General features: G+C 35.5%; 1 protein-coding gene across 1 annotated transcript; it reads right to left on the bottom strand.

Moving 5' to 3' along the window:
- Positions 1–670: 670 nt before the first annotated feature.
- LOC107784709 (receptor protein kinase-like protein ZAR1) lies at positions 671–5,227 on the bottom strand. The gene is made up of 2 exons (XM_016605878.2): positions 3,320–5,227; positions 671–1,569 (listed from the first exon to the last, which is right to left on the bottom strand). The coding sequence occupies exons 1-2, from the start codon at positions 4,830–4,832 to the stop codon at positions 929–931; spliced, it is 2,154 nt and encodes a 717-aa protein (XP_016461364.1). The 5' UTR covers positions 4,833–5,227; the 3' UTR covers positions 671–928.
- Between the last annotated feature and the right edge of the window lie 21,411 nt (positions 5,228–26,638).

The following is a 26,638-nucleotide window of genomic DNA, read 5'->3' as shown; positions in this document are numbered from 1 at the left end:
TACTAGGTTGTTATACAGCTGTACCAATAGAATTCTTTACCATAATTGGAAATGTACCATATTAGGGTTTTCCACTTCTATATAAAGGGGACTCCAATCATTTATAAACATCATCTCATTCACTACAATAGGACATTCTACTTTGCTTTTCTCGTTTACTGTGCTCCATAATTGTTTTTACTTTATTATTCACTTTAATGCTCTTAACTCACCTCGAGGCCCCCGAGATAATCGAGGTCGAGGTCCCCATTGCTCTAACAACACTGGTTTGGTTCATCAATTCTTCTTACTTATACCTAATATTACTTGTATATTCACTAGTATTAGAATAAATCACATATCTTTAAAATCACAAATTACATTTACTTGTCACTCACATTTTTCGAGGTAAACAAGTTTATTCTAAGTTTTCACCTTTTTTTCTTTTTTTGAACTCCCTTAGCAGAAATCATGCCTCAGCAATTGGTTGGGCGAGTTATTAAAGTTTGGTTGGGCTATTATCTCTCGTGGCTCACGGTCAATATGCTTCTCGTTAACCAGAATGGAAGTTCCTGCCTGTTCCAAAAAATAAAAAAATGTTCCTGCCTGTGTTTCGCATGCATTCCCATTACAAGTAGTCCCTTGAGCTCCTACTTCTACTGAGCTTTAAGCAGGTTTTTCCCTTGAGTTCTACGAGCAAAGAATTAATTTTATTGACTAAGACAAATTGATTTAACTTCAGAATAACAGGAATAGATTACAAAGATAAACAACTAATTAACTGCTAAAAAGTTGAGCAAATTTTGTTTCAGCACACTGGGATTCTGTACCTTCTATAGTGGAATATATAGATTGAAGAAGCCTCCGAAGAAAGAAAAAAAATGACAGGATCAACTGCAAAAAAATCTTGGGAACTCAAGAACTTCTTGACATGAGTGTAGCCAATAGTTTAAGCTCCAATTTTCTCAATGTTTTCTGAGACAGTTTTCATCCTCGGTCGAATATCTGGATCTGCCTCGGTGCATGCAAGGGCTACATGAAATACAGCAAGTACTTCCTTCTTAGCATGGATTTCCTGAAGCAACATTGGTTCCACCATGTCCGATAGTGGATTTTGCTCCTCAAATCCCTTTCTTACCCATCTTACAAGATCTGGAGCTTCTGTTGAAGTGGAAGTTGTGGGAATTGAGAGGTCAGGAGACTTTCCGGTTAGCAGTTCAAGCAAGACAACCCCGAACGAGTAGACATCCCATTTTTGTGTAGGTCTGTTACCAGGGATTCGAGCTTCTGGTGCTCGATAGTTGTTGGGTCGATCTGGTTGAGCAGGCTTCAAGTAAGGAAGAGCTCCACCCATAAAGCCACCAGAAGAGGAGGGGTTGTTTCCCGTGATATTAATCAACCGATTGAGGCCAAAATCAGAGACAAATGGCTGCAGTTCATTATCAAGGAGAATGTTGGATGGTTTGATGTCTCCATGGACAAATTTCCTTGGGCTACACTCATGGAGATAAGCTAAACCTCTCGCTATTCCCTTCACAATTTTCAGTCTCGTTGACCAGGTTAAGCTCGGCGATGGTTGCCCATTTCTCCCTGTTTAAAGGAAAACCAGAGTTTCAATCACAACATTTACAACACTAAACAAAGAAGATACGAGTTAATAACTTTTCTGCTAAATATAAACATTACACTAGAGGCAAATCGTCATTCATATTAACCCGGTTATGCACAATCTGTTTGAGCATGAAATAACTGTTGCTACATTGATAACTTCAGACTTACCACATGGCAATTCAATTCAGAAGCAGAGATAAAGGAAGAGAAGAAAAGGAACAAGTCCTTAACTTCTTCAGAATGCAAAAGGAAATATTCTACAGTCAAATTCCAGTTACATAATCTTAAAAGTGTATATTAAGAAACCAGGAATTTCGGGTACCATATATGATATAACCAATGATTAAGAAGTATATATATATATATGGCTTTACCGAAGAAGAACCAAATATGTTGTCAGAAAGCAAGCACTTACTACTGGGTAGCAGTTGTGTTACCCATTCATAGTTACAAGTATATAGAGTAGTGGAGTAGATATTCGATAAATGTAACAGTAATTTGTGTCAGGGGCAAAAACCTAAATTAAAAAGATGAACATCGATGCAGCTATACTAACAGCAACAGTGCAAAAGTCACATGCAGAACACTGATTTTGGAATCCACCTCAGGGAAGAAGTCCCATTTCACACTGGATTTGTAGTTACCAGACCAGATAGCTACACATTCTGGTTTCCTTCGAAAAAAGAAAACATCCATACAGTCAAAATGCAACAGGCAGAGAGATTCCCAAATTCTTGAATATTAGCATATGCAAATCAAGTAATAGATCTCGAAAAGACTTAATTGACCTAGTAGTATCCAGATGCAGTTGGATAAGCAGATCCTTAACTCCACAACTCAAGGAATTGATTAAATTCTTGCACCCTTGTATTTATTGGGTTTTCTCTAACTGATGATAGATTGTTTTCGCAAGATTTATAGGGACAATCAACCATATATCACGCGGACAAAAACAGATTAAATCTTTCAAAACATAAAGGGTTCCCAATTTCGCTCCACCAGATTCTGTATGATGACAATATCTGATTATTGCATCTACAGTAAATACTGCTAGTCTGCGTCGCTGGATCATTACTATGTTAATACGCTGTGGCGTGCTTTATATGTCCATTGAAATGGATGGCAAATATTAGGTTCTTGATCTACCCTTTATGCAGATAACTTTTTCATATGAGATGCATTATAGAAGACTTCCTTATCAGCTGATACAATTAGGCTTAAATCCTAAGCATAGTATCAAGTCACAAACAATAATCATCCTCACTCAAGGATTGCACAAGCACACATGGGACTCTTTCAAGATAAAACTATTATTAGATGGCATGTGTCTACATCACACCCTTTGAGGTGCGGCCCTTCCCCGGACGCTGCGTGAACACGGGATACTTTGTGCACTGGGCTGCCCTTGCAATCGCTAATAGTCATTATTTCATGACCAGGCATATATTAAGCAGTTATACGAGTGAATAAATACTTGAACATCCCAAGCTCTTAACTAATCTACTACCAAAAGTCTTTTTCTGTTTTTCCAATTCTTAAAGAGTGATCAATAATTAAAACACCAATTCATTATTTTAGTTTTGCTCATGAGTTTATCATGCTACTAATGGTAAGAATATAGTATACCCCAATGTTCCGAACATGGATGCATCAGATCATTCTTTCAAAATGATGTAATATCTACTACACAAACAAAATTGAAGAAGTTTTAATATTATGAAAAGCTCACCGTGAAGGGCAGAAGTCAAGCTTCCATTAGAAATGAAATCACTAATGAGAAGCTTCTCGTCAGGAGCCCAATAATAAGCTCTTAATTTCACGACATTAGGATGCTTAACCCTTCCGATCGCCTGAATCTCAGCCACAAACTCCTTATATCTCTGTTCCCCGCCTTCCCCCAACCTCCTCACAGCCACAGGAATACCATTCCCTAGCACAACCTTGTACACTATCCCTAATCCACTCTTTCCTAAGACATAAGCAGAAGCCCTCAACAGCTCATCAAGTTCAAAGTTAAAACCTTTATCAATAGCCACGAGATCGCCCTCGCCACCACTAACACCACCACTAGCTCCACCACCGCCTCCCTTCTCAGACTCAACTTCCGATTCATTATTCGGAAATCCACTAATGCAAGGGAAATCACAGAACATTCTCTTCTCATTCCCACCAAATTTCCCTTTTCCCGTACAACTACAACCACCAGAGTCTTTCTTTTTCCAATACAAATAAATAATCACTAGACCAATAAATGCCACTCCAAATGCATCAGCCAAACAGATCAATATAATAAATCCCGGTTTTAACCCCTTAGGTGAATTAGTGCCCTCATTACTAGATGAACCCTGAACTTCTGATGAATTGTTTGAACTATTTTTACAGCTCTTTTGTAAAGGAAATCCACATAACATAGGATTATTCAAAAATGCCGTTGGACCTTGATTTGCAAATGAACCCGTCTGAGGAATTTCACCAGATAAATTATTATTCCTAAGATCAAAATTAACAGTTAAAGGCAAATCACCAATAGATTTTGGGATTCTTCCACTGAAATGATTGAAAGAAAGATTCAAAGTTCCAGAGAGTGACTTCAATTCACCAATATCTTCAGGAATCGACCCATTAAACGAATTCGACGAAAGATCAATTTGCTCCAAATTCGCCAGCTCCGGGAACACCCCCACCGGAATCTCGCCGGAAAATTTATTCCGAGCAAGAATCAACCTCTGTAACTGCCGGCAGTTACGGAGATACTTCGAGAAAGTTCCAGAAAGTGAATTATTCGAAAGGTCCAAATTTTGAAGCCGAGGTAGATTACAAATAGAGGGCGGAAGTTGACCGGAGATATTATTATCATACAGAAAAATACTATGAAGTGACGTGGCATTAAAGAGAGGGTCAGGGATAGAACCGTAAATATTATTTCCATGAAGATTGAGTCGCCGGAGATATACTAAGGTCCCCAGCTCCGACGGTAAGTATCCCCGGAGATTCTTGCCGGAGACAGTAATCCCAACGACACGTGGCTCTGAAGAACCAGAAATGTTAGCACATGAAATGCCTGTCCAACGACAAGGAGTGTCATCGTTTTCATTCCAGTCGGAGAAAACAGTGCCGCCGCCGTCATCCATCGCGGATTTCAGAGACAAAAGGGAAAGTCCGTCGGAAGTTAGAGAAACCCCAGTGTGCATAAAAAGCTGAAAATTCAGGAAACAAAGAAACAAAACGGATATTCTCAACATGGTTTGTTGGGATCAGTGCTTACAGAACCCAAAAAGACACGTACTTTAAAATGTGAATCCTTTTGTACTATAGGAACATTATTATTTTTTTTAAATATTGGAAAGAGAGAACGTTAACGTGTTCGAAATTCCACTTCCTCTGTTCCAGAATTTTCACAAAGTTTTAGTACGAAAAGATTCCCTTATCTTTTAGGAGCGGAAGAGAAATCAAATTGGGGTGGTTTTGGACGGAGGAGAAGAGAGATGGGCAGTGGCGGAGGAGGGGGGTGGAGAGTGACAATGAAGAAAGGGGAAGTTGGGAGGTATTAAGTACGGGAAAGAGACATTGCGGGAGGAGTTTGATTGCAGGAGGGAAGGGGTCCACTTCGCGCCCTTCCTATCCTAACTGAAGTAGTAGAATTAAAGCAATGTCGTATATTTTCACATTTTTATAATCCGACTTAGTAAGAGTTAGGAGGAGAAAATTTACCTACATTTGATATTTTGTAGAATCAAGTTACTATATATATAGTAGAGGAAATAGGCTTTCTTGGTCATTTATAATATTCAAATTAAGAAAATGTCTTTTTTTTTACATCTCTTTTATATAAAACATAGATATCTTATGTATAAAGACATGTGTAAAAAAGAAAATAGGAACTAAAGGTGAAAGCCAAGATTTCAAGCTTATGGGTCCGGTGTTTTATTCTCGCCTTAAGTTACTGGATTTTAAATTACTCCTTATGTTTCAAATTAGATGAGATACTATCTTTATTAGTCTGTTCCAAAATAAATAATACAATTTCTAAATTTGAAAATAATTCAACTTTAAACTCTTTATATTACACATTTTACCTTTAGTGAGAAGTTTTTATAACCCCCACAAAGTTTTTACCTCTTAAGCTTTTAAGACCAGAAATTTCAAAAGTTGCCGAGTCAAACTACCTCATCTAAATTGAAACGGAGGAAGTAATAACTTATACATATTCAATGAATTTTTTAAGACAAATATAGAGTTCAAATCAAAGCTATTGGGTTCGACCAAACCCGCTCTCTGCACTCTAGCTCCGCCTCTGATCGGAACATAAACCTAAAAACAAATTTGTAATGACCCACAAAACCATTTGACCTTCCATGTTTTTTCAAATACATACTATGACAGTAGTTTTACGTAACATCTAAATAGGTAAAATATTTTTTCAAAAATTTTGAAAATTTTATGTTCAAACTCACATAAAAAATTAATCTGTTCGAACCTAATATTTCGAACTATGTCACATAAAATGGAACAAGAAAGGATATTTTATATAAAAGAAAAAGAGTTTCATTACATAAGCGTCAAGGAAGGGGAAGGGAAAAGGGTAGTAGAAAAATGATCTCGTAATGAAACTTTTATAATGAAGTTTTTACACTATGAGTTGAATTTAATATGATATGAATGGTTAGCTGTTTATTTTTCGGATTACTAGTTTCACATACTATGGAAGTTATCAGTAATTGACGTAATAATGTAAAAACATTATAACTAAACAATTTTTAACAAATTTATCGAAGCATAATCCTAATTTTTCAGAAAGAGACTGGTTTTAAGAATATGAAATACAGGAGATTTTACTTTTAATGTGAACTAGGTGCTGCTTTACTTTTATAATAATTAATACTGTATTTTTAAATATTTTAAAAATAAATAATAAATTTTGCTTGTTGCTACTTTGACTCAAAAAGTAGCTGGTGATTTTCGACTTACTTTGTCTTTTACGTTATAGCCACTTGTCATTCCGATTACTTTAGTCTTAATTTTTTTTTACTCTCTAATAGATGTGTCATTTTTTAAATTGACAGAATTTTACTTTTATAGTGTTCACTTTTGAAAGGAACTTCAGCGAAAATAATGCTCAAACTCAAAGTATTAAATAGGAGTAACTTATTATTTATATATGCTCTGTTATTTTTCTATTTGGTACTTTTGTTCCATGATGATGTCATTTTTCCAATTGAAGTTTTCTTTTGACTCAAGCATCGTAGTTTTAGTGATTCTCAATTATATGGTGTATTACTTTTCAAAATCTGCTTGTTGTTTCAATTATCATCCCAAATGAGAAAATTGTTGATTATTTTGATGTATAATTAGTCCAACATGGGACATGTAGGTTATTAACGATCGATCAACAACTATACCTTGCCGTCATGGGCGAATTGCTTAGGGTGGTCTCACCACTCTTTATCAGAATATTATATTGAGTATATAAGTAAAATATTAAGTTTTAGAGGTACATAACATATATTGAACATCCTTTGTCAGATTTTTTTTTACTTATTTCAAATTTGAACACCCTTGAGGAAATTACTGGCTTCGCCACTGCTTGCCGTCACTAATGGAATTGAGTACTATACTTTTTTGCGGCGCGCATACACAAAGGGAATTCCTTTCTTGTCTAATACAATAATATAAGAAAATGCTTTTCAGAATAAATATAAAAAAAAATATTTTTCTGGCTATAGATTTATGTGTTAGGATCGGAAAAATCAGGTGTTATGCGGAAGCTAGCAAAACAAACCTTGAACGACAATAAATCATACAACAAAGAGAAATATACCAAAAGAGACACAAACATTTAACATGGTTCGATCAACTGACCTACGTCCACGTGCGGGGATGAGCAATCCACTATATAAAAAGAGAGTACAAAATATCGAGAGAACAACCTCATGAAGAGGCAAACACAAGTGACACACTAACACTTGTCCCGTAAAGTTCTCTCCCTACACTCGACTCTCAAACCCCATATGGCTACATTGAGGATGCAGCTGAATGAGAAGACGAATCTTCAATTTATAGAACTCCAAACCTTTTCCTACAAGAAAAAGGGACTAGCCAAATATGAAAGAATTATATTTTTCTTCTAGAAAAAGAAAAACCCAATTATGATAAATATGTTGTCCTTTCCTTCATGAGATAGCAAAACTAATTATGGTAAGAAAATCAGGACATCACCTAACATTATGAAACCTCACCTACTAGTTTGAAGTTGAAAAATAGATTTCATGCAAATTGCACACTGATCTTTTGGTATAGGTATTTTGGAGCTAATAATCTACAAAGAAAGGAGGGGAAATGACAGATCAACTAAAGATCCTACTCCTCTTAGAAAGGGGAATAAATTATTTTTCCGATTTTTTATTTTGTTTTAAGGCCCCATCGACGAAAGAACAAATCAGAAAATAGTCAATTTTATGATTATTTATTTTATAAGCTCTCATCTTTATCACACTTTTTTGTCTTCCAAGTCAAAAATAATTTAGTTCTCTGTTTGAATCTCATCAGTCATATGAGTGACGGCAATATAACAATTTTACTATGGTCCTTATTTTGATATGCTCTTGATTTTATAGTCAATTTCTTAGTTTATTATTTGTTATTTTTGGCACCATTTCGAGATGTAGCGGGACCAAGATTTTTAATAACGAGAATCAAAATATAAAAAAGTAACACATAAAAAATTCAAAGCGATTCAATATATAGTATATATACATAAAAAAAATTACCTAGGTATACAGTGACGGTATTCTCGGTTATGGGACACCTCTTGAACAAAGATGGCTCCACCATTGCGAGGTGTAAATAAACAATTTGACATAATTATCTTCGTGCAATTTTTCAGTTGACGTATCGTTAACTGTTGGTTGATGTGGTCCATTACAAGATTTAAACGTTCAATATTTTGGGTTTGTTTTAATATTCCATAATCCATACACAATCGTACGACACATTTCAAGGAAAAGAATTTGATCGTTAATGCATTATGTACATGAATTTAAAAACATACAGGTACTGTAGTACTTAACATGTTGATAGAATCGTGAATTCTCAGAAACAAGATTTTGTAATCAAGAATTACTTCGTTTATATTGTACAGTAAAATAAATGCAATAATTTCAAACCAAATTACATATAAATTGACTCGCATTCGTATTAGTTTTGTGATGGTTCATCGTCATAAGTACAGATTTTGGCAATTAGTCTTATAGCCTGTTTGGCCAAGCTTCTTTTAAGGCAAAAACACTTTTTTTTTGGATGAAAAGTGTTTTTTTTTCTTTCTAAAATTAAGGTGTTTGACCAAGTTTTTGAAAGGAAAAAAATGCTTTTAAGGAGAAGCAGAAAAAAATAGTTTCTCTCCAAAAATTGTTAACATTGTCATTGAACAAAATTGACGAGATGAATCTAAGGTTGCCGTTCGAAGAGAGAAGACGGAGACAGAGAGAAAATTAGACTTTCATTCATCTTATTAGGAAAGTTTTAGAGTATATACGCATATATATACAAAGGGCAAAATAGTCTTCTTCTATCAATCTAACCGGGCTAATATAAATACAATTATTGGGCTGACTTTGCTGACTTTGGCCCAAATCTGTTCTATAGGACTATGGCCCAAGGCTGTATGTTTATGTAACTCCAACACCCCCTCAAGTTGGAGGGTGATGTCACACCCAACTTGCCAAGCAACAAATGATGCTGTCCACCTGTCAAACACTTGGTAAAAATGTTAGCCAGTTGAGAAATAGTGCAGATATGATGTAAAGAAATTAGGCCGTCAGCTAACTTTGTCCTTATGAAATGGCAGTCCACTTCGATGTGTTTAGTACGTTCGTGAAACACGAGATTTTTCGCAATATGCAAAGCAGCCAGATTATCACAATATACAGGAACAGGAAACACAGAAGGAATACCCAAATCAGTGAGCAAACGAACCAACCAAACCAATTCAGCCACAACCTTACTCATGGCCCAATACTCAGCCTCAGCAGAGGATAATGAAACAACAGACTGTTTCTTAGATTTCCAACTTATTAAACTTCCACCCAGAGTTATGCAAAAACCTGAAACAAACCTACGAGACTCAGAACAAGCAGCCCAATCACTATCACAATAGGCAAGCAAAGAAAAATTAGAAGAGGTATTAAGAGAAACCCCAAAATCAGGAGTGCCTTTCAAATATCTCAAAATGTGAAGAACAACATTCATATGAGGCACCCTAGGACACTTGAGAAGCTAACTTAAGTGTTGTACAACAAAACACAAATCAGGTCTAGTATGGGTGAGAAAGTTAAGTTTACCAACTAAACTCCTATAAGAGTCAGGCCTAGGCAATAACTCCCCATCATCAGATTGCAGCTTGACACCCAATTCTAGAGGAGAAACCACAGCAGAAGCAAAATCACAACCAAATTCATGAAGCAAATCAGCAATAAACTTTCGTTGATGAAGAATAATCCTAGAATTATCATAGAAAACTTCAATCTCAAGAAAATAATTGAGTAGACCCAAATCTTTGATTTTAAATTAGTCGTTAAGGAACTCCTTAAGGGCAGAAATTTCAGTAAGATCATCACCCGTAAGAATAATATCATCCACATAAACAACAAGGAAAATAATAGAATTGGCAGATTTCTTGATGAAGAGAGAGTAATCATTTAGAGAAGAAACATATCCTCTAGAGCAAAGTGCAGTGGATAACTTGGCATACCACTGACGAGATGCCTATCTTAAACCATAAAGGGTTTTTGAAGCTTGCAAACCAAAGTAGAAGAGGGCTGAACATTGGAAGTAACAGTAAGACTTGGAGGTAGTTTCATGTACACCTCCTCATCTAAATCACCATGAAGAAATGCGTTGTTGACATCTAATTGAAAGAGAGACCACCCTTTCTTGACAGCAAAAGCCACAAGACACCGGATGGTGCACATCTTGACAACCGGGGAAAATATTTCATGAAAATCAATCCCTTCAATTTGTGTATCACCCCGTACCACCAATCTAGCCTTATACCTTTCCACACTACCATCAGCTTTACGTTTAATTTTATACACGCATTTGCAACCTATTGGTTTCTTGCCTTTAGATAGCTCAACTATTGTCCAAGTCTTATTAGCTTCTAAAGCATCAAACTCTTGCCTCATTGCCTCCTGCCAAGCAGGGCTGGCAGATGCCTGAGTATAAGAATGAGGCTCAGTTGCTGTTGATTGGGCAGCAGAAAGTGATGTAGAAGTAGAGCCAGAAAGGGAAGAAGGAAGTTGTGTTATAAAATCATTAAGATGAGAAGGTAGAGTGTGAGTCCGGCTGCTCCTTCTAACTTCAGGAGGAGGGACAGAACATGAGTTAGAAGGTGCAGGAATAGTACAAAGAGTAGGAGGATCTGGAGATGCAATGGTTGAAAGAGGAACAGAATAGGGAAATGAAGAGGTTGAAGTTTCAGATTGGAAAGGATAAAAATCATCATTAGGAATAAGAGGCAATGGAACAGTAAGTGCAGTGGAAGGAGAAGATAAGAGGAATGGAAAAATTGACTCATGAAAAACCACATCTCTCGATACAAACACAGTTCTAGTGGAGAGATTGTACAATTTATACCCTTTCTTACCAAATGGATAACCAACAAGCACACAAGGGGCTGCTCTAGGGTCTAGTTTGTTTCTGTTGCACTTGGGGATGGTAGCATAGCATAGACAACCAAATGGGTTCAAATGTGTATAGGAAGGTGTTTTGCCATATAAAACTTCAAAAGGGTTTTTATTGTGTAAAACAGTTGAAGGAAATCTATTTATTAGGTATGTAGCAGTCAAAATACAATCTCCCCAGAATTTGGTTGGGAGTTTTGATTGAAATAATAATGCTCTTGCTGTTTCTAGTAGGTGTTTGTGTTTTCTCTCAACTACACCATTCTGCTGGGGTGTATGTGCACAAGATGTTTGGTGGATAATACCATTTTCAGAGAAGTATTAGCAGAATTGGAGAGCCCTATTTCTAAAGCATTGTCACTCCTTACAATTTTAACATGAAAATTGAATTGGGTTTTGATCATAGCTATGAAAGCTTTCAACAAGGAAAAAACATTACTTTTAGAATGCATTAAATAGGTCCAAGTGGCCCTACTATGATCATCCACAATGGTAAGAAAATATCTATCTCTAGAATATGTTTGTGTGTGATAAGGTCCCCATGTGTCAACATGAATCAATTCAAACAAGGAATTAGAAACAGAAGTGCTATGTGAAAAAGATAATCTATTTTGCCTTGCTAATGGGCAAACATGACATGTAAAGGATTGTTTAGAAGATAAATCAACAGATATAGAAGGAATGAGCTTCATTTTAGCAAAAGGAATATGTCCCAGCCTATGATGCCACAATACATCATGTTTATTTATACTATGCACAACATCAGAAGGAACTAAAGGAATAGAATTTATACTATGCACATCATCAGAAGGAACTAAAGGAACAGAATTCAAAGCACTTTTATTTGGTACAACTTTGTTAATGGAAACATCAGAAACATTCTTAGAGTGTACATTCTTACTAAAAATAGAAACAGGGAATCCAGAACCAGGAGTAGTGTGATCCTCATGAAGAAGCTTGTAAAGTCCTTGGTCCAATTTACCAAGTTCCAGAAGCTTCCTCATGGAAAGGTCCTGTATGAGAATGCATGAACAAGAAGTAAACAGAATTAAGCACTTGAGTTGTTGAATTAATTTGTGGACAGAAATCAGATTGTAGTGAAAGGATGGAATGTATAGTACTTGATGAAGAGTCAAAGAGGGGGACAAAGTAATAGATCCTATACAAGTAACCTTTCCCTTGTATCCATTAGGTAAAGTTACTAAGTAAGGAGTTGTTAGTGGTATGATGTTAAAGAGTATATCTTTATTAGAGGTCATGTGATCAGTGTCCCCACTATCTATGATCCATACACTTCTACTAGCCCCAGACAACAAACAAGCATGAGACTCATTGTCAAAATAAACAGGCAGAGACAAAATACTACCTGAAAAATTTGCAGAACCCATCAGGTTGGATTGAGAATCAGAATCAGAACCAATTTGAGTCTGCTGCAGCAATGTCATGAGCTGTGAGTATTGTTGTTTGGTTAAACCAGGAATAGATGAGGCTTGATCATCACATACTTGACTAGGAATTCCATTACGAGAAGTACCATCACAAAACTGAGGAGGACTATGCTTCTGACCAGGATATGGACACCCAAACTCAGTGGACACATTTGTAGCTACCCCTTTTTCCTTATTAAATTTAAAATTCTGGGGAAAACCATGAAGTTTATAATATTTTTCAATTGTGTGACCTGATTTCTTACAATATTTGCAGAACACATTGATTCTGGACTGTCCAAAATCTATCTTTTGATTGTACTGTTTTGGAGGGAATGTCTTATTATTCATTTTGGCAGAGAAAGAAGCAGACTCTGGAGTAAGTTGAGGACTGAAATGAACTTGTCTTTGATTCTCATCTTGAAGGAGTATATTATATGCACTATCAAGTGAAGGAGGAAGCTGCATCATCAACAGATTACTCCTAACCCCCACATAAACCTCATTCAAACCCATAAGAAACTGATGTAGTTTATCCTCCTCCTTGTCTTTTTGAATGCCTGGCTTAGCAGCACAAGTACATAAATTACCATGATTTTTACGCATGGTCCCTAACTCATCCCAAAGTTTCTTCAATTTATTAAATTATGAAGCAATGTCAAGAGACCCTTGCTGAGTTAATGCTAACTTCTTTTTAATTTCAAAAACCTTAGTCCCTTTCACAGTCCCATATCTACGCTCCAGTTGTTTCCAGATACTCTCAGCAGTTTCTGAATACTGGACACTCTCAGCAATAACAGGCGAGAGTGAACTGGTTAGCCATGAAATTACCATATTATTGAATCTATCCCATTGTCGTAATTTTGCAGAAGTCATTACTCGAAGGTCTAGGACAAGAGCCATCAACAAAAACAATTTTGTTTTTAGCAGAGAGAGACACTATCATGTTTCTCTTCCATCCCCCATAGCCATACCCAGAGAAGAGAGTACTAACTAGACATGTTCCAGGAATATCAGAAGAATGTATGAAAAGAGGACTTGAAGGATTAGAATTATACGAAGTTTCAGTAGAAGTTCCAGGATTTACCATAACTCAACAATTTGGGACAAAATCGTGTAACAAGACAGAAATTCAGAATCAAAGTCGAATAATGACACTAAACATACATCAATGAAGTAAAATACCACCAGCTATGATGCAAAGGACAGAAAAATTAGGGTTATCGATCTTCTTCCTTTATACTCGAAGAAGTAAGCCTTGAAACACTCCAAACTGATAAACTTGCAGGAATAGGAGATGACCGTCAGAAATCGGAAAAAAATCCTCGCTGGAATTTCAGAAATCTCCGTTCACCGAACCAAAACCAGCAAAAATCTTCGTTCTCTTCGATTCAAACAACAGGGCCAACACCGCTCGATTTATCACGCTTGAATCTACCCAAAACCGTAGCTTTGATACCATGTTAACATTGTAATTGAACATAATTGACGAGATGAATCTAAGGCTGCAGTTCGAAGAGAGAAGACAGAGACAGAGAGAAAATTAGACTTTCATTCATTTGATTAGGAAAGTTCTAGAGTATATACACATATATATACAAAGGGCAAAATAGTCTTCTTCTATCAATCTAACCGGGCTAATATAAATACAATTATTGGACTGACTTTGCTGACTTTGGCCCAAATATGTTCTATAGGACTATGGCCCAAGGCTGTACGTTTATGTAACTCCAACAAAAACACTTTTTTTGAAAAACACTCTTGAGAAAAACACTTAGAAGCAGCTTTTTTAAAGCTTGGCCAAACATTAATTGCTACTTAGAAGTGCTTTTCAAATTAATTAGTCAAACACAAACTGCTTCTCACCAAAAGTACTTTTAAGAAAAAGCACTTCTCAAAATAAATTGATTTTTGTAGCTTGACCAAACGGGCTATTAGTAGCAAAGTCATCCCAACCAAAAGAAAGAAAAAGGACAAGTTAATCATTTATCAAAGAGAAATTTAGGACCCGCTTGGCCGTAGATTTTGCCAAAATAAATTTGGATTTTATTTGGCAAATACATATTTGGACATAGATTTTGCCTATATGTTGGCAAAATCTCAAATCCCAAATCCCAAATTTCAAAACCAGCTCAAAATATTTACAAACATTAATAATATACATGTTTTTCCAAAATAAATTCGAGAAATATGTTTTGAAAATTGATGTCCAAACACATTTTCATCTTCAAACCAAACTCTATTTAAATCAAAATTTTCAAAACAAATTTGAAAATCTATGCTCAACGCTAGCTTAATCTCCCCGCAAATACATCGTTATATCAGCGTCGAATTCCTAGGACCAACATATGTACTATGAATATCTCATTAATTTAATCAATGAATTTTTATGTTCTCTTTACTTTGTGTGTGTGAATATGTAAGAAAGTGAAGAGAAGAGCAAAAGCACCAATCAACTGATTGTGTTATCGCGAGGACAACTTTGTGTCTTCCATTACACAATGTGCTCTAGTATCAGTAATTTAAATTTAATGACCATTTATTCGCATCGGCAACGAATATACTGACGTGCCATATTCAGGGAGGTGTCATGGTGTATGTATTTACGGACAATACTATATTGATTGATAAGACGTGAAGCAGTGTTAACGCGAGATTGGAAGTTTGGCGACAGACTCTGGAGTCTAAAAGTTTCAAGTTGAGTAGGACGAAAATAGAATACTTGGAGTGCAAGTTCAATAACGGGACAAACGAAGTGGGCGTGAATATAAGGCTTGATATACAAATTATCCCTAAGAGAGATAGTTTCACGTATCTTGGGTCTAGTCAAGATACTCAGGAGATTGACGAGGATGTTACATGCCGTATTAGAACGCGGTGAGTGAAATATATAGAGGCTCGCATCCGGTGTCATTTTATGTGATAAAATATGCTACCTAAACTTAAAGGTAAGTTCTACAGAGTAGTTGTTAGAGCGACTATGCTGTATGAGATAGAGTGTTGACCAGTCAAGAACTCCCATGTCCAAGAGAAGAAAGCAGCTGAGATGAGGATGTTGAGATGGATGTGCGGGTATACTAGGATTGATAAGATTAGGAATGAAGACATTCAGGCCAGGGTGAGAGTGGCATCAATGGAGGACAAGATGCGAGAAGCGATACTTAGATGGTTTGGGCATGTGAAGAGGAGAAGCATAGATACCCCAATAAGAAGATGTGAGAGGTTGACCTTGACGAGTTTGAGAAGAGGTAGAGGCCAGGTAGACCAAAAAAGTATTGAGAAAAGATGATTATGTAGGATATGATGTTGCTTCAACTTATAGGGGACATGACCCTTGACAGAAAGGTGTGAAGATTGAGAATTAAGGTAGAAGCCTAGTAGGTAGTCGCGGGCAGTTCTTTCCCATACTAGTAGTGCTAGTGTTAGTCTTATATTCTACTATTGTTAGATTTCTACTCCTATATGTTGTTCCTTGCTCTTCGTTTTCTTATTATCTTGTTCTTGTTACTGCTTGTTAGTACTGCTTTTTCTTCATCTTTCCTTGAGTTGAGGGTCCATCGGAAATGATCTCTCTACATTTAAGGTGGAGATAATGTCTACATACATACTACCTTCGTTAAACCATACTTGTAAAACTCTATTGAGTTTGTTATTGTTATTGTTGTCGTTATTCAATTGACTTTCTATTTTTTCCATTTACTTATGTGAAAAAGAGATCGACTAATTGCCAACTTGATTTCTCCAAGTCCAATGAGCAGGTTCTTACATTTTTATTTCTTTTTGTAGTTATTTCACCATCAAACGTCAATTGATCAAAACTATAATGTGTAATTTGTCTAGGCCGAACAAAAGAAAAGAACAAAAAATGCAGTATAATATTACTTTATTAAGTGTAATAAAGTTTGTTTGTACGCTTGCGAGTGGGATGTAATTTTTCCATGATTACATCTACTTTGCAATCATGAAAACATGCTTAGAAGCTAACAAACGGAATTGTCTGAAGGTGCACATTGAATTCACCTATATTAGTGTACTATTTAACAATCATCATTTATTACAACCGTATTTATTTGTTTTTGTGTCATTCTCATATATACTTGAGAACATCTACAATTATTGTATATTGGATACAAGTCGAGTTATGGATACTGATTCCGACTCGACTTACAGATGTATAATTTCATTAGGCCTCCATGATATTTTGTGGTAGCTATGCATCATACCATCCGAACGGGTCTAGCAAGAAAAATAATAATCTATATTGTGCTCCAACTTTATGTTATTAGGATGTGATGGGTCCTTTTAGCGCTCCCCAAGAAGCACACATGTGAGTTCTTATTGAGTTGAACTTAAATTAGTTTTAATAATTAACAAACAGTCGTTGACGAATCAGATCCCTTGAAAAAATATTTGATGTATTAATAAATAGAATTGATGACTTGTCAAGCAGATATCAAACCAAACTTTCTTGAGGCACGTCGATCAGGAACTGAAACCGATTCCTAATGCAAGTAAGATTCTTCAAGCCTTACTTATGGAAGAATTGATTTCGTGGGCTACAAATATTGTACTGGAATAATTCGTGGTCAACCAGGATTCAATTAATTGATACACTTGCGAAAAAGAAAAAGGTTTGTGAAATTTGAGACCTTTTAGGAAACCAAGGCCTATTAGGATTATTTTTCTTAATTGGTTTCTTCTAGGTTTTGGAGCAAAAGTTAGAGTAGTATTTCGGCACAACTTCATGCTTATAAAGCAACACGTTAATGCTATTGTCTCTTACACTATTACATGCAATTACAAGGAAATGAAAAATTATTCAAGGCAAATAGAAAATAAAGCAAGAAGGTGCTTTCACGAATTCAAGCTGCACTACTGAAGAACTTGGTCCTGAAAATGAAGTTGTTAAATTTTTTAGTTGTTGAGTCTTAATTCAATGTTCTTAAATTGTAACCTATTTTACTTTTAAGAAGTGTATTAATAGGTTATCAAATTCTGAAAATTTTATTTTGCTTTCTAGGCTAGAGTTTATGGTCTTGAAAATTTTGCTACAGTCGAGTTGATTATAGAAGTTAAGGTGCTAGAGTTAGTCCCTTTGCTTATAGAGTTTGTAACTTAAAATCGAGTTGATTGCGGGGATTAAAGTACTAGAGTTTATAGTCCCTTCAATTATTGAGTTGTTACCTATAATTTGAGGCGGTCCTACGAATTTTGTGGCCAAAAGTCAAACTTTATTAGGGGCCTTAATTTTTTTTTTTTAAAAAAATTTATTTATTTATATATTTGAAGTCTATTTTTCTAGCGTTTATTAGATACAAAGTAATTAGTAATTTTCTAATAACCAATAACTCTAATAAGTCTTTCTTAATTAACAATATAGCTAATCCATTTAATTTTTATTGAGACATTGTTGATCTTAGGTAAGATTTTATCAAGGGAAAATGCATAAGTACCCCCCTCACCTATATCCGGATTCCCAACTACACACTTTTTCTTTGCGGAAATTTTATTACCCCCCTAAACTTATTTTAAATGGAATTATTTGCACCCTTAACGCTGGCGTGGCAGAGTGTGTGCATTTCACTCTCCCAAAGGAGAGTGAGAAGCAAGAAAAAATGATTTTAATTTTTATTCTTTTTTACCATTTTTTCTTACTTTTTTTCCTTTTCCTTTGTCTTTTTTCTTCTTCATTTTTTTCGTTTCTTCTCTAATTCCGGCGGATATTCATTCACTGACGACTTTATCTAACCGTTTTTCTTCCATTTTTTTTCACACACAAATTAAACTCTCAAAAAGATCTATTCATAAGCAAAACAAAATACACTCAGATTTGGGGGGAAAAATTCATCATCGGAAAACCTTCCCACGCCGGAAAAAAAATGATGTATTGAAATTTTAACTGGAAAAAGTTTTCTCAGCTTATATTCGTTCTTATTTCTTTTGCTCTTCCTCCCACTCATAAATTACACTTTCAAGAATTTTTTTTTTATATATATATATATATATCATAAAATAAAACACACTTAGATCGGGATAAAAATCTGTCGCCGGAAAAAATGGTGTTTGTGAAATTCCGACGACCACCAATTTATGCCGCCGGTGACCAAAACAAAAAGAAAGAGAATGAAATAACCAAAAAAATGAGAATAATAAGAAATAAGAAAAAAAGATAAGAAAAAGAAGAAAGAATAAAAAAGTACTAAAAATACATATGGGGGCGCGTGTAGCTCACCACTTGCCAAGAGTTTGGTTGTCTAGTTTTAGGGTGCAAATAATTCCATTTAAAATAAGTTTAGGGGGGTAATATGATTTCCACAAAGAAAAAGTGTGTAATTGGGAATCCGGGTATAGGTCAGGGGAGTACTTATGCATTTTCCCATTTTATCAATTATAATTTTGAAAATTTCTTTCCGCTGAAACAATGGAAACAAGAGTTATTAGCATTATTCCATAAGTAATATAGGCATTGAAAAAAAAATCAATTTTTTTATTTGACTGAGTGTATCAGTTAAACTGTTATCTTCTAATTGTACTATTTTTCTTAATATTTTTAATTCCGAAAATAAATTAAAACCATTAATATCGAATTGATTATTATGCTTTAAGGAACATTCAACATCAAGGCAATATTTTCTCAAATTTTCATCATCTAGTGATCTTAATTTTTACTGCTAAATAGAAAATCAAAAATATTTTCATATGCTTCGAATCGTTCAAATCTATTTTGAAGTGAAAAAATAGCTTTGTCTACTATGTATAAAGTAATCAACTCCAAAGGACTATTCGAAAGATTTTGAGATTTTATTATCAACATTCTCATCAAATTGTTACTTCTTATATATCATACGTTTCTTACGAAATTCAGGCTCAATATACATTTCAAGTGCAATTTTCTTGGCAGAAATCATAGCAGTTACAAATCCTTCTTCTCTATACTAATTAAAGAAATAAATCAAACTCACAGAACATTTTTTAAAAGTTATACATAGCCACATTTTAGGTGTAACAAAAAATGGGGCCCCAATAAATGTGGGGCCTAAAATAATTGTTTTACTTGCTTTATGGAAGGGTCGCCCCTGCCTATAATCCCACACAGATAGCTCGTAATTTTTACTACCTTTAGCAAGAAGGTTTTCCCTGTAAAATTATTTTTGTCCTTTAAATTTAGCATTTTACTTTCTATTGGTACCAGAATCTATATTGAAGAACCAAGTTCTTTAATAGGTAAAATCGGGTAAGATACAATTCACCCTCTCATCTTCTCTTTTGTTTAGGTGCACTCTAAAATAATATTTAGTATCAGAGCAAGTTCTTTCGAAATAAGGCCAATACCTCGAAAGAATCCATGATGGTTGCACCACCAAGCGTACAAGAAGGTCAATCAACCACAAGACCACCGTTGTTCAACAAGAAGTATTATGGATGGTGAAAATTAAGGATGCAAGACTTCCTAATGGGTGAAGAATTGGATTGATGGGATGTAGTTATGGATGGTCCCATTATCCCTATGAACAAAGAAAAGAGTAACTGCTCCTAAGACTAGGAAATGATACAATAAATAGGACAAAAATGTTGTTGAGAAAAATACCAAGACGAAAAAGATCTTAATCTACCAAATTGGTGTAGATGAGTACAATCGAGTCACAACATATACTAATGCAAAGCATATCTGGAATGCACTGTAAACTACTGATGAATGCACAAATAATGTTACAGTCAAAAGTCGATATGGTCACAAGGCAGTATGGACACATTAAGATCCGGTTCACAGTGATCATTAGTGGTTAAACTCTCTTGGAGAAATTATTTCTACATAAACTTACGAGGAAACTTCTAAGTGTTCTACCTACTTATTAGGAAAACAAAATGAACGTAATCTCTAAAGCAAGAGATCTTAAGGCGTTGATTATTCATGGTCTCATTGAAAATCCCAATACCTATGAGTTGAAGAGGCATAAGGAATTAAGGATCATGGGATGGCTGAACTCCGAAAGACAAGAACCTAGTTCTCAAGGACACTATAAAACTAGAAGCTGATGACGATGACATGGAATTGCTAACACGCAAATTCTAACATATTATCAAAAAGAATAATGGTTTCCAGAAAAAGAGTAGCACCTCCAAACAAAGGCTCCAGAAAATAGCAACTCATATTGGTGTTACAACTGTGGTAGTCTTGATTACTTCTTTAGGGATTGTCCAATATGGGAGATCAAGTGGAAAATGAATAATCCCGATGAATAAAAGAACAGAAGAAGGATCAAGTCGCTAATTGAAAGATGCAGAAGAAGACAACATATGAGATTATAAAAAAGACACCGTTTGCTGATCATGCCCAACTATACCTTATAAAAAGGATTAAGTAATTGCTGTAAATATAACCTGGTCTAAGAATTCGCAGTCCAATCCGTAAAGAACTAAGACTTAATTATATCTGTTCAATATTACTAAGAAACACAAGTTCAAATAATTTTCTAGTTATAAAGATTGTGATTTGTATTTTAAACTAACTAACAAAAACAATAAAGCAGTAAATTTATTAACTAACGAGGATGAAATTTAAGACGAGATTAAGGAGGCCTAGAGTATAATTTTTTTTAGTTATCGAAATCCTTCCTACTATATCTCTTATAATTTTACCGAAGTATTCTCTACTGATCATAAATAGTTCAGGTGTCGTAATTCTCTCCCGAGTAACTATAATAAGTTATTAGGTATATTCTCCTGAACTACGCTAGCTCAAATTATCTTACCGCTCACTTTGACGATATTCCTATCCACCTTTAAACCTGCTATATTGATTCCTCACAAACGTTAGGAGTGATATTATTCAACTACCACCCAAATATATACCCTTTCCGAATCAATACATAATGAATATGTATAGTCAATCGATGACCGTTCAATCAACCGGAATAAGTTCATAGTTAAACAAGTAAAGAAATCCATCCTTTCTTAGATATTATCTTACAATCCTTAGAACCAAATTCCAACTTTTGAAACTTTCTTTGAGATCTGATTCTTGTACATATTCACTGTATCAATCTCCGCAGGCTGTATCAAACCATAATTGTACTCCTAATATTTAACCATTTGATATACCTCATAGCTCTCTTACCCATAACATAACTTCTGTCTATAATAGCTGCTCATTGCCAAATCTAGTACCAGTAATATACCCTATATCAAATAAAACCTTGTGCCAAACCTTCACAATACTGCTAATAATAAAAGAAACATGTTGAAACTCGTTACCACCCATAAGATCAACAAGTCATGGAGTTCCTTGCCTAACAAGAACCATTGACAAACTGTGGACTGATTAAATGGCAGTTTTCTTTCAAACCTACCTTATACAATCCCGATTACACTAAATCATTATCAAATAACCTTCTCAAACCTATTACAAGTTTCTTGACAACAAGCCACATCAAATGCCATTTAGAACCTCATACGACGCGATTCGAGAGCCAAATAAGCAACTGCAATGACCCAATAGGTTATTTGGTGTATTTGAGCTCCGTTTACACTTTCTAAGCTTCTTGTATGTGTATTTATAGTTTTATGACTTGCGAGGAGTGTTGGTTTCATTCTGGAAAGGTTTTACATTGACCTGGATCCTTTGGTTCTTAGGTTAGAAGCTTAAGTTGAAAATATTATCTAAGGTTTTACTTTTGGTGAAAATAACCATGTAACGATATTTTGATGGCTTCAATAGGTCCGTATCATGATTTTCGACTTGGGCATATGCTCGAAGTTGAATTTGAAGGTCCATAGGTTGATTTGACTTGTTTTGGCGAAAGCTAGCAAATTGAGGTTTAGAAATTCCTTTAGGTTTCACCACAGGTTAACTTATTGGCTATCGGGTTAAGAATTTGGTTTTTGGACTTGGAATAAGTCCGTTTTTCTCTTTCGAACTTGTCTGCAACATTTGGTGTTATTCCGAGTTGGTTTGATGGGATTCGGATGCTTGGTTGCAATTCTAGTGATTCTTGAGTTTCTTTTTGAATTTCACTTGTTTTGGTCTCCGATTCGTGGTTTCAGATGTCATTTTGGTGTTTTAATCATACAAGCGAGTTTGTATGATGTTTTAAGACTTATGTGGATATTCTTTTAGAGCCCCGAGGTCTTGGACAAGTTTCAGACGTGTTTCGAATTGGATTGAGCTGGTTATAGGTTGATGGTGTGCTGGTGTTACAGTTGTTGCCATTGCGAGCACCAACATGGCTGTTGAGATTATGATAGGGGGCATCATGTATCATATTTGAAACACCTTGATCGCATTTGCGAGATAGGCCTGGGCTGAGTAGGTTCGCATTTGCGGCCAATTTTTTGCATCTGCGATATGATAAGACTTTGCGATATGATCAAACTAGAATTTGTTCTATATTACACTGTCAAGTTTGATCTTACATGATTTAATTGAAGTTTTCATTATATTTATATGTTCTAGTTTCCATTGTCGCGGTTACTCTTATATGCATCTATTAGTAGTTGTTGTCACATGCTATTCTTTCCATTGTCGAGTTATTCTCATGCATTTAGTTGTACTTGCTATTTTATGCCATCTCTTTCGCTGTTAAGCTTATATTATTCATTAGAATTTGATGTAGCCATTTCATGTAAATATCTTCATTGTTGAGTTATAGAGTTTGTAGCTGTTGAGAGCTATTAACATGTTTGTGGTTGAAATTATTAGTTATTGGAATACCTTTCCTTGTTGAGTTATTCCCGTTCACTTCAGTATTGATATTCTTGTACATATTGTGGTTGAGACACGGGCTATATGTTGTGATTACATTGGTATTGTTGAATTTGGTAATGTTGTGGCATATGAGCACGCGTGGTGCAGGTTTATTATTGTGTTGTGATATTGATGTACATGCGGCGATATAACGGCGAGTATTGAAGAGCATGCGGCGAGATAAGATGAGATTTATACACTTGTTGCTAGTAAAAGAATTACTTGAAGCCACACGGTCAGATAGCTAAATCGCACGTAGCTATTTCGGGAGAAATATTTTTAAAATAAATACAAGGCTCATGCGGCGATATAAGAATGATTATAATTGTGATTTATGATATATGAATATGAGGTGTAGTAACTCGGTATGATTCTTGTTGTACATTCGATATTTGAAAGGCTTGCTAAGTTGAACGGTATTTGTTTTGTTCCCTTACTTCATTCCAGTTGTATTTTTTCTATTGTAATTGGTTACTTGTTGTCTTAATTATATGTTCCCTCTTTGTTATCATTTGTTGCTTTTATTTCCATTGTTAGCCTTGTATTGATAAACTGCTTTATTGTCATTTAATTGCTTTTACTTCCCCGTTGTTAGATTAAATTGGCAGTTTGCACAGGTTCTATGTCTAGTAGGTAAATTGACCTGACCTTGTAACTACTCTACCAAGGTTAGGTGTGATACTTACTTGGCACCTTTATGGTGTACTAATGCTACGCTTCTGCATATTTTTGTGCAGATCCAGGTACTTCTACTCGTGACGGACGCCAGTGATTTGACTCAAACTTTGCAAAGACTTGAAGGTATACCTGTTTGATGCTTGCAGGCCTCGGAGTCACCTTTTAGAGACCTTATGTTAGTGTTTCTTTTGTTTTCGAATAGTATTGTATTAATTCTTAGTATATTTCAGTAAAACTTATGACCCAATTCCACTGGTTTTGGAGATTTGTAATTGTTGATCCATTTTGATTTTATCATGATGTTTATTAGTTAAATTTAATATCCTAGTCGTTATTTCTGTTAAATTCTCAATGTGTGTTAGCTTACCTGGTCTTATAGATTAGGTGCCATCACGACTTACTAATGTGGGATTTTGGGACCGTGACAACAACATCTTGAATATGACCAACAATGGAAAGATAACCAAATAAGAGAACTATCCAGCAAGTTCAACATATATAGCAACCAAAAGCATAACACTATGAATCCACCCCATAAGGGAGAATTAAAATACATAGAATAAGTATAAGGAATCGCATCCAATCATAAATCTATTGCAATGAGAAATCGAATCCCACATCATACTGTTGTGGCGTGCATCCCAATCCAATATTACATCGTTGCGATGCGCAACCCAATCCAAACATATCAATCCATATGAGAATACTCATTGAGCCAAAAATTCTCATTCTCCCCAAATACGTGTATCAATAACAAGCGCGCAAAGTGAATAAACATAACAAGGGGATGGGGTGGATAGCATATTGCGCTATGAATAAAACAAGCTCAACTATGATGCAATTAGAAAATCAACATCTCAAGAGCCATCAGCCACAAGGCCTACACAAGACCATAATAGACGTGTGAATAATTAAGTAGCCTTACAACCCATCATAACATAAGAGAGTAACATATAAAACATATCATAGCATGAATAACATCCATTTCGCCCAATACATACCCATAGTAAATGCTGTGCAAGAGTAAGCAAACCAGATTCGATGTAAAATACGCCTTCACAGTCCAGAACCAAGGAATATTCTGCCTTAGAGAACGTTAAATCTCAAAACTTTGAGAATACAAGAATCTCCATGTCTGATCTCCAATTCTCCCACTCAAATGAGTGATACATCACTCATACACAATCACCTCATGAGAAGTATTCCCATAAATCTTCCGCTCTACCGTAGCAAAATCTGTACATCAAGAGTCACCAACTATGCGATTTTTGTACTACTACTCAAGTATCCGCAAATCAATCCACAATGTGTCTTCTACATCACACACCTCATCCAGCGATACAAGATAGTGCTAGCACATTCTTAAGCATATCAAATACCTCATGTTGTCTAGAACCCATGACCTTCCTTTAAAACTAAATCGCAACCTTGTCCAGTGAATCTCAATCTCACATGGCTCACCGCCTCTATCATACTACAATACAAAAATAAGAGAATCTCATCATCAACTCTGAATCACTGGTAGGATAAACACTCTGTTAACAAGAAACCTTTCACTTAACTCAATCTAGGAGAACATCACAACAAACAATAAATCTTATATACCTGTAGAGGACCTCATCCTTGAGCCGTGGTCAAAACCATCATGAACTATTCAAGACCCCATTAGCATATAGCCAAGCCATCAGAATTGAATCTATCTCAATGAACCAAATCACGCAGAATACCAAACCTAAAAGTATCTCAAACTGAAATGCTCGTCTAAAGAGACCTTAATGATCTGAAGCTATTCCTTTCATGTTTCTGATACTGCAATGTAGAATCAATAATGATATATTGAAATACCATAAGTCCTGGAACCATCCAATGTAAAACTTAAGTCTTAGCCATATACAACTTTGGAAACCATTAGATACCACACATGAATCTTGAACCCATTAAGGCCTTCTTGAGAGTCATCTACTCTTCTCTACCTTCAATGCACAACCCACACGCACCGAGCGACTTATTCCCATTATCACATAAATATTTTAAGATGCAACCTCATCCTTAAGCAACTAAGTAAATCCTTTCTCCTTTCACACCCTCCCCACAATGAATACCAAACCTAAGTCATTCCACACCTTTCATATGTAAATAAAGACTAGTACATCATGCACCTAGCAATTCCTTGGTCAAATCTTTCTCGATGCCACCCTTCTCAAATGATAGCTAATCCACAAGCACATCCTAGTCCAAGAACTATAACAACACATACCCATATGACCTAATCATCGATGGTTGACTCCCCCAGTTGGTTGGAAGCCACAAATGCATCATCTGATAACCTATGATACTCTTCCTTCTTAACTGGCATGGTCTCGCATTGTTATTTAGCTGAATTCCTTATAAGCTCATGTACTATCAATCAACACACACTCCAAATAATCTACTGAGTGCATACTCTTCCTCGTGACAGTCGTACAAACTTCCTCAAGTGATCTGAACACTAATCATAGTACATACATTCCACTGGGTAGAAG

This window comes from Nicotiana tabacum, chromosome 5 (assembly GCF_000715075.1).
Source record: "Nicotiana tabacum cultivar K326 chromosome 5, ASM71507v2, whole genome shotgun sequence".
NCBI lineage: Eukaryota > Viridiplantae > Streptophyta > Magnoliopsida > Solanales > Solanaceae > Nicotiana > Nicotiana tabacum.
This window is presented reverse-complemented; position numbering and strand designations above follow the sequence as displayed.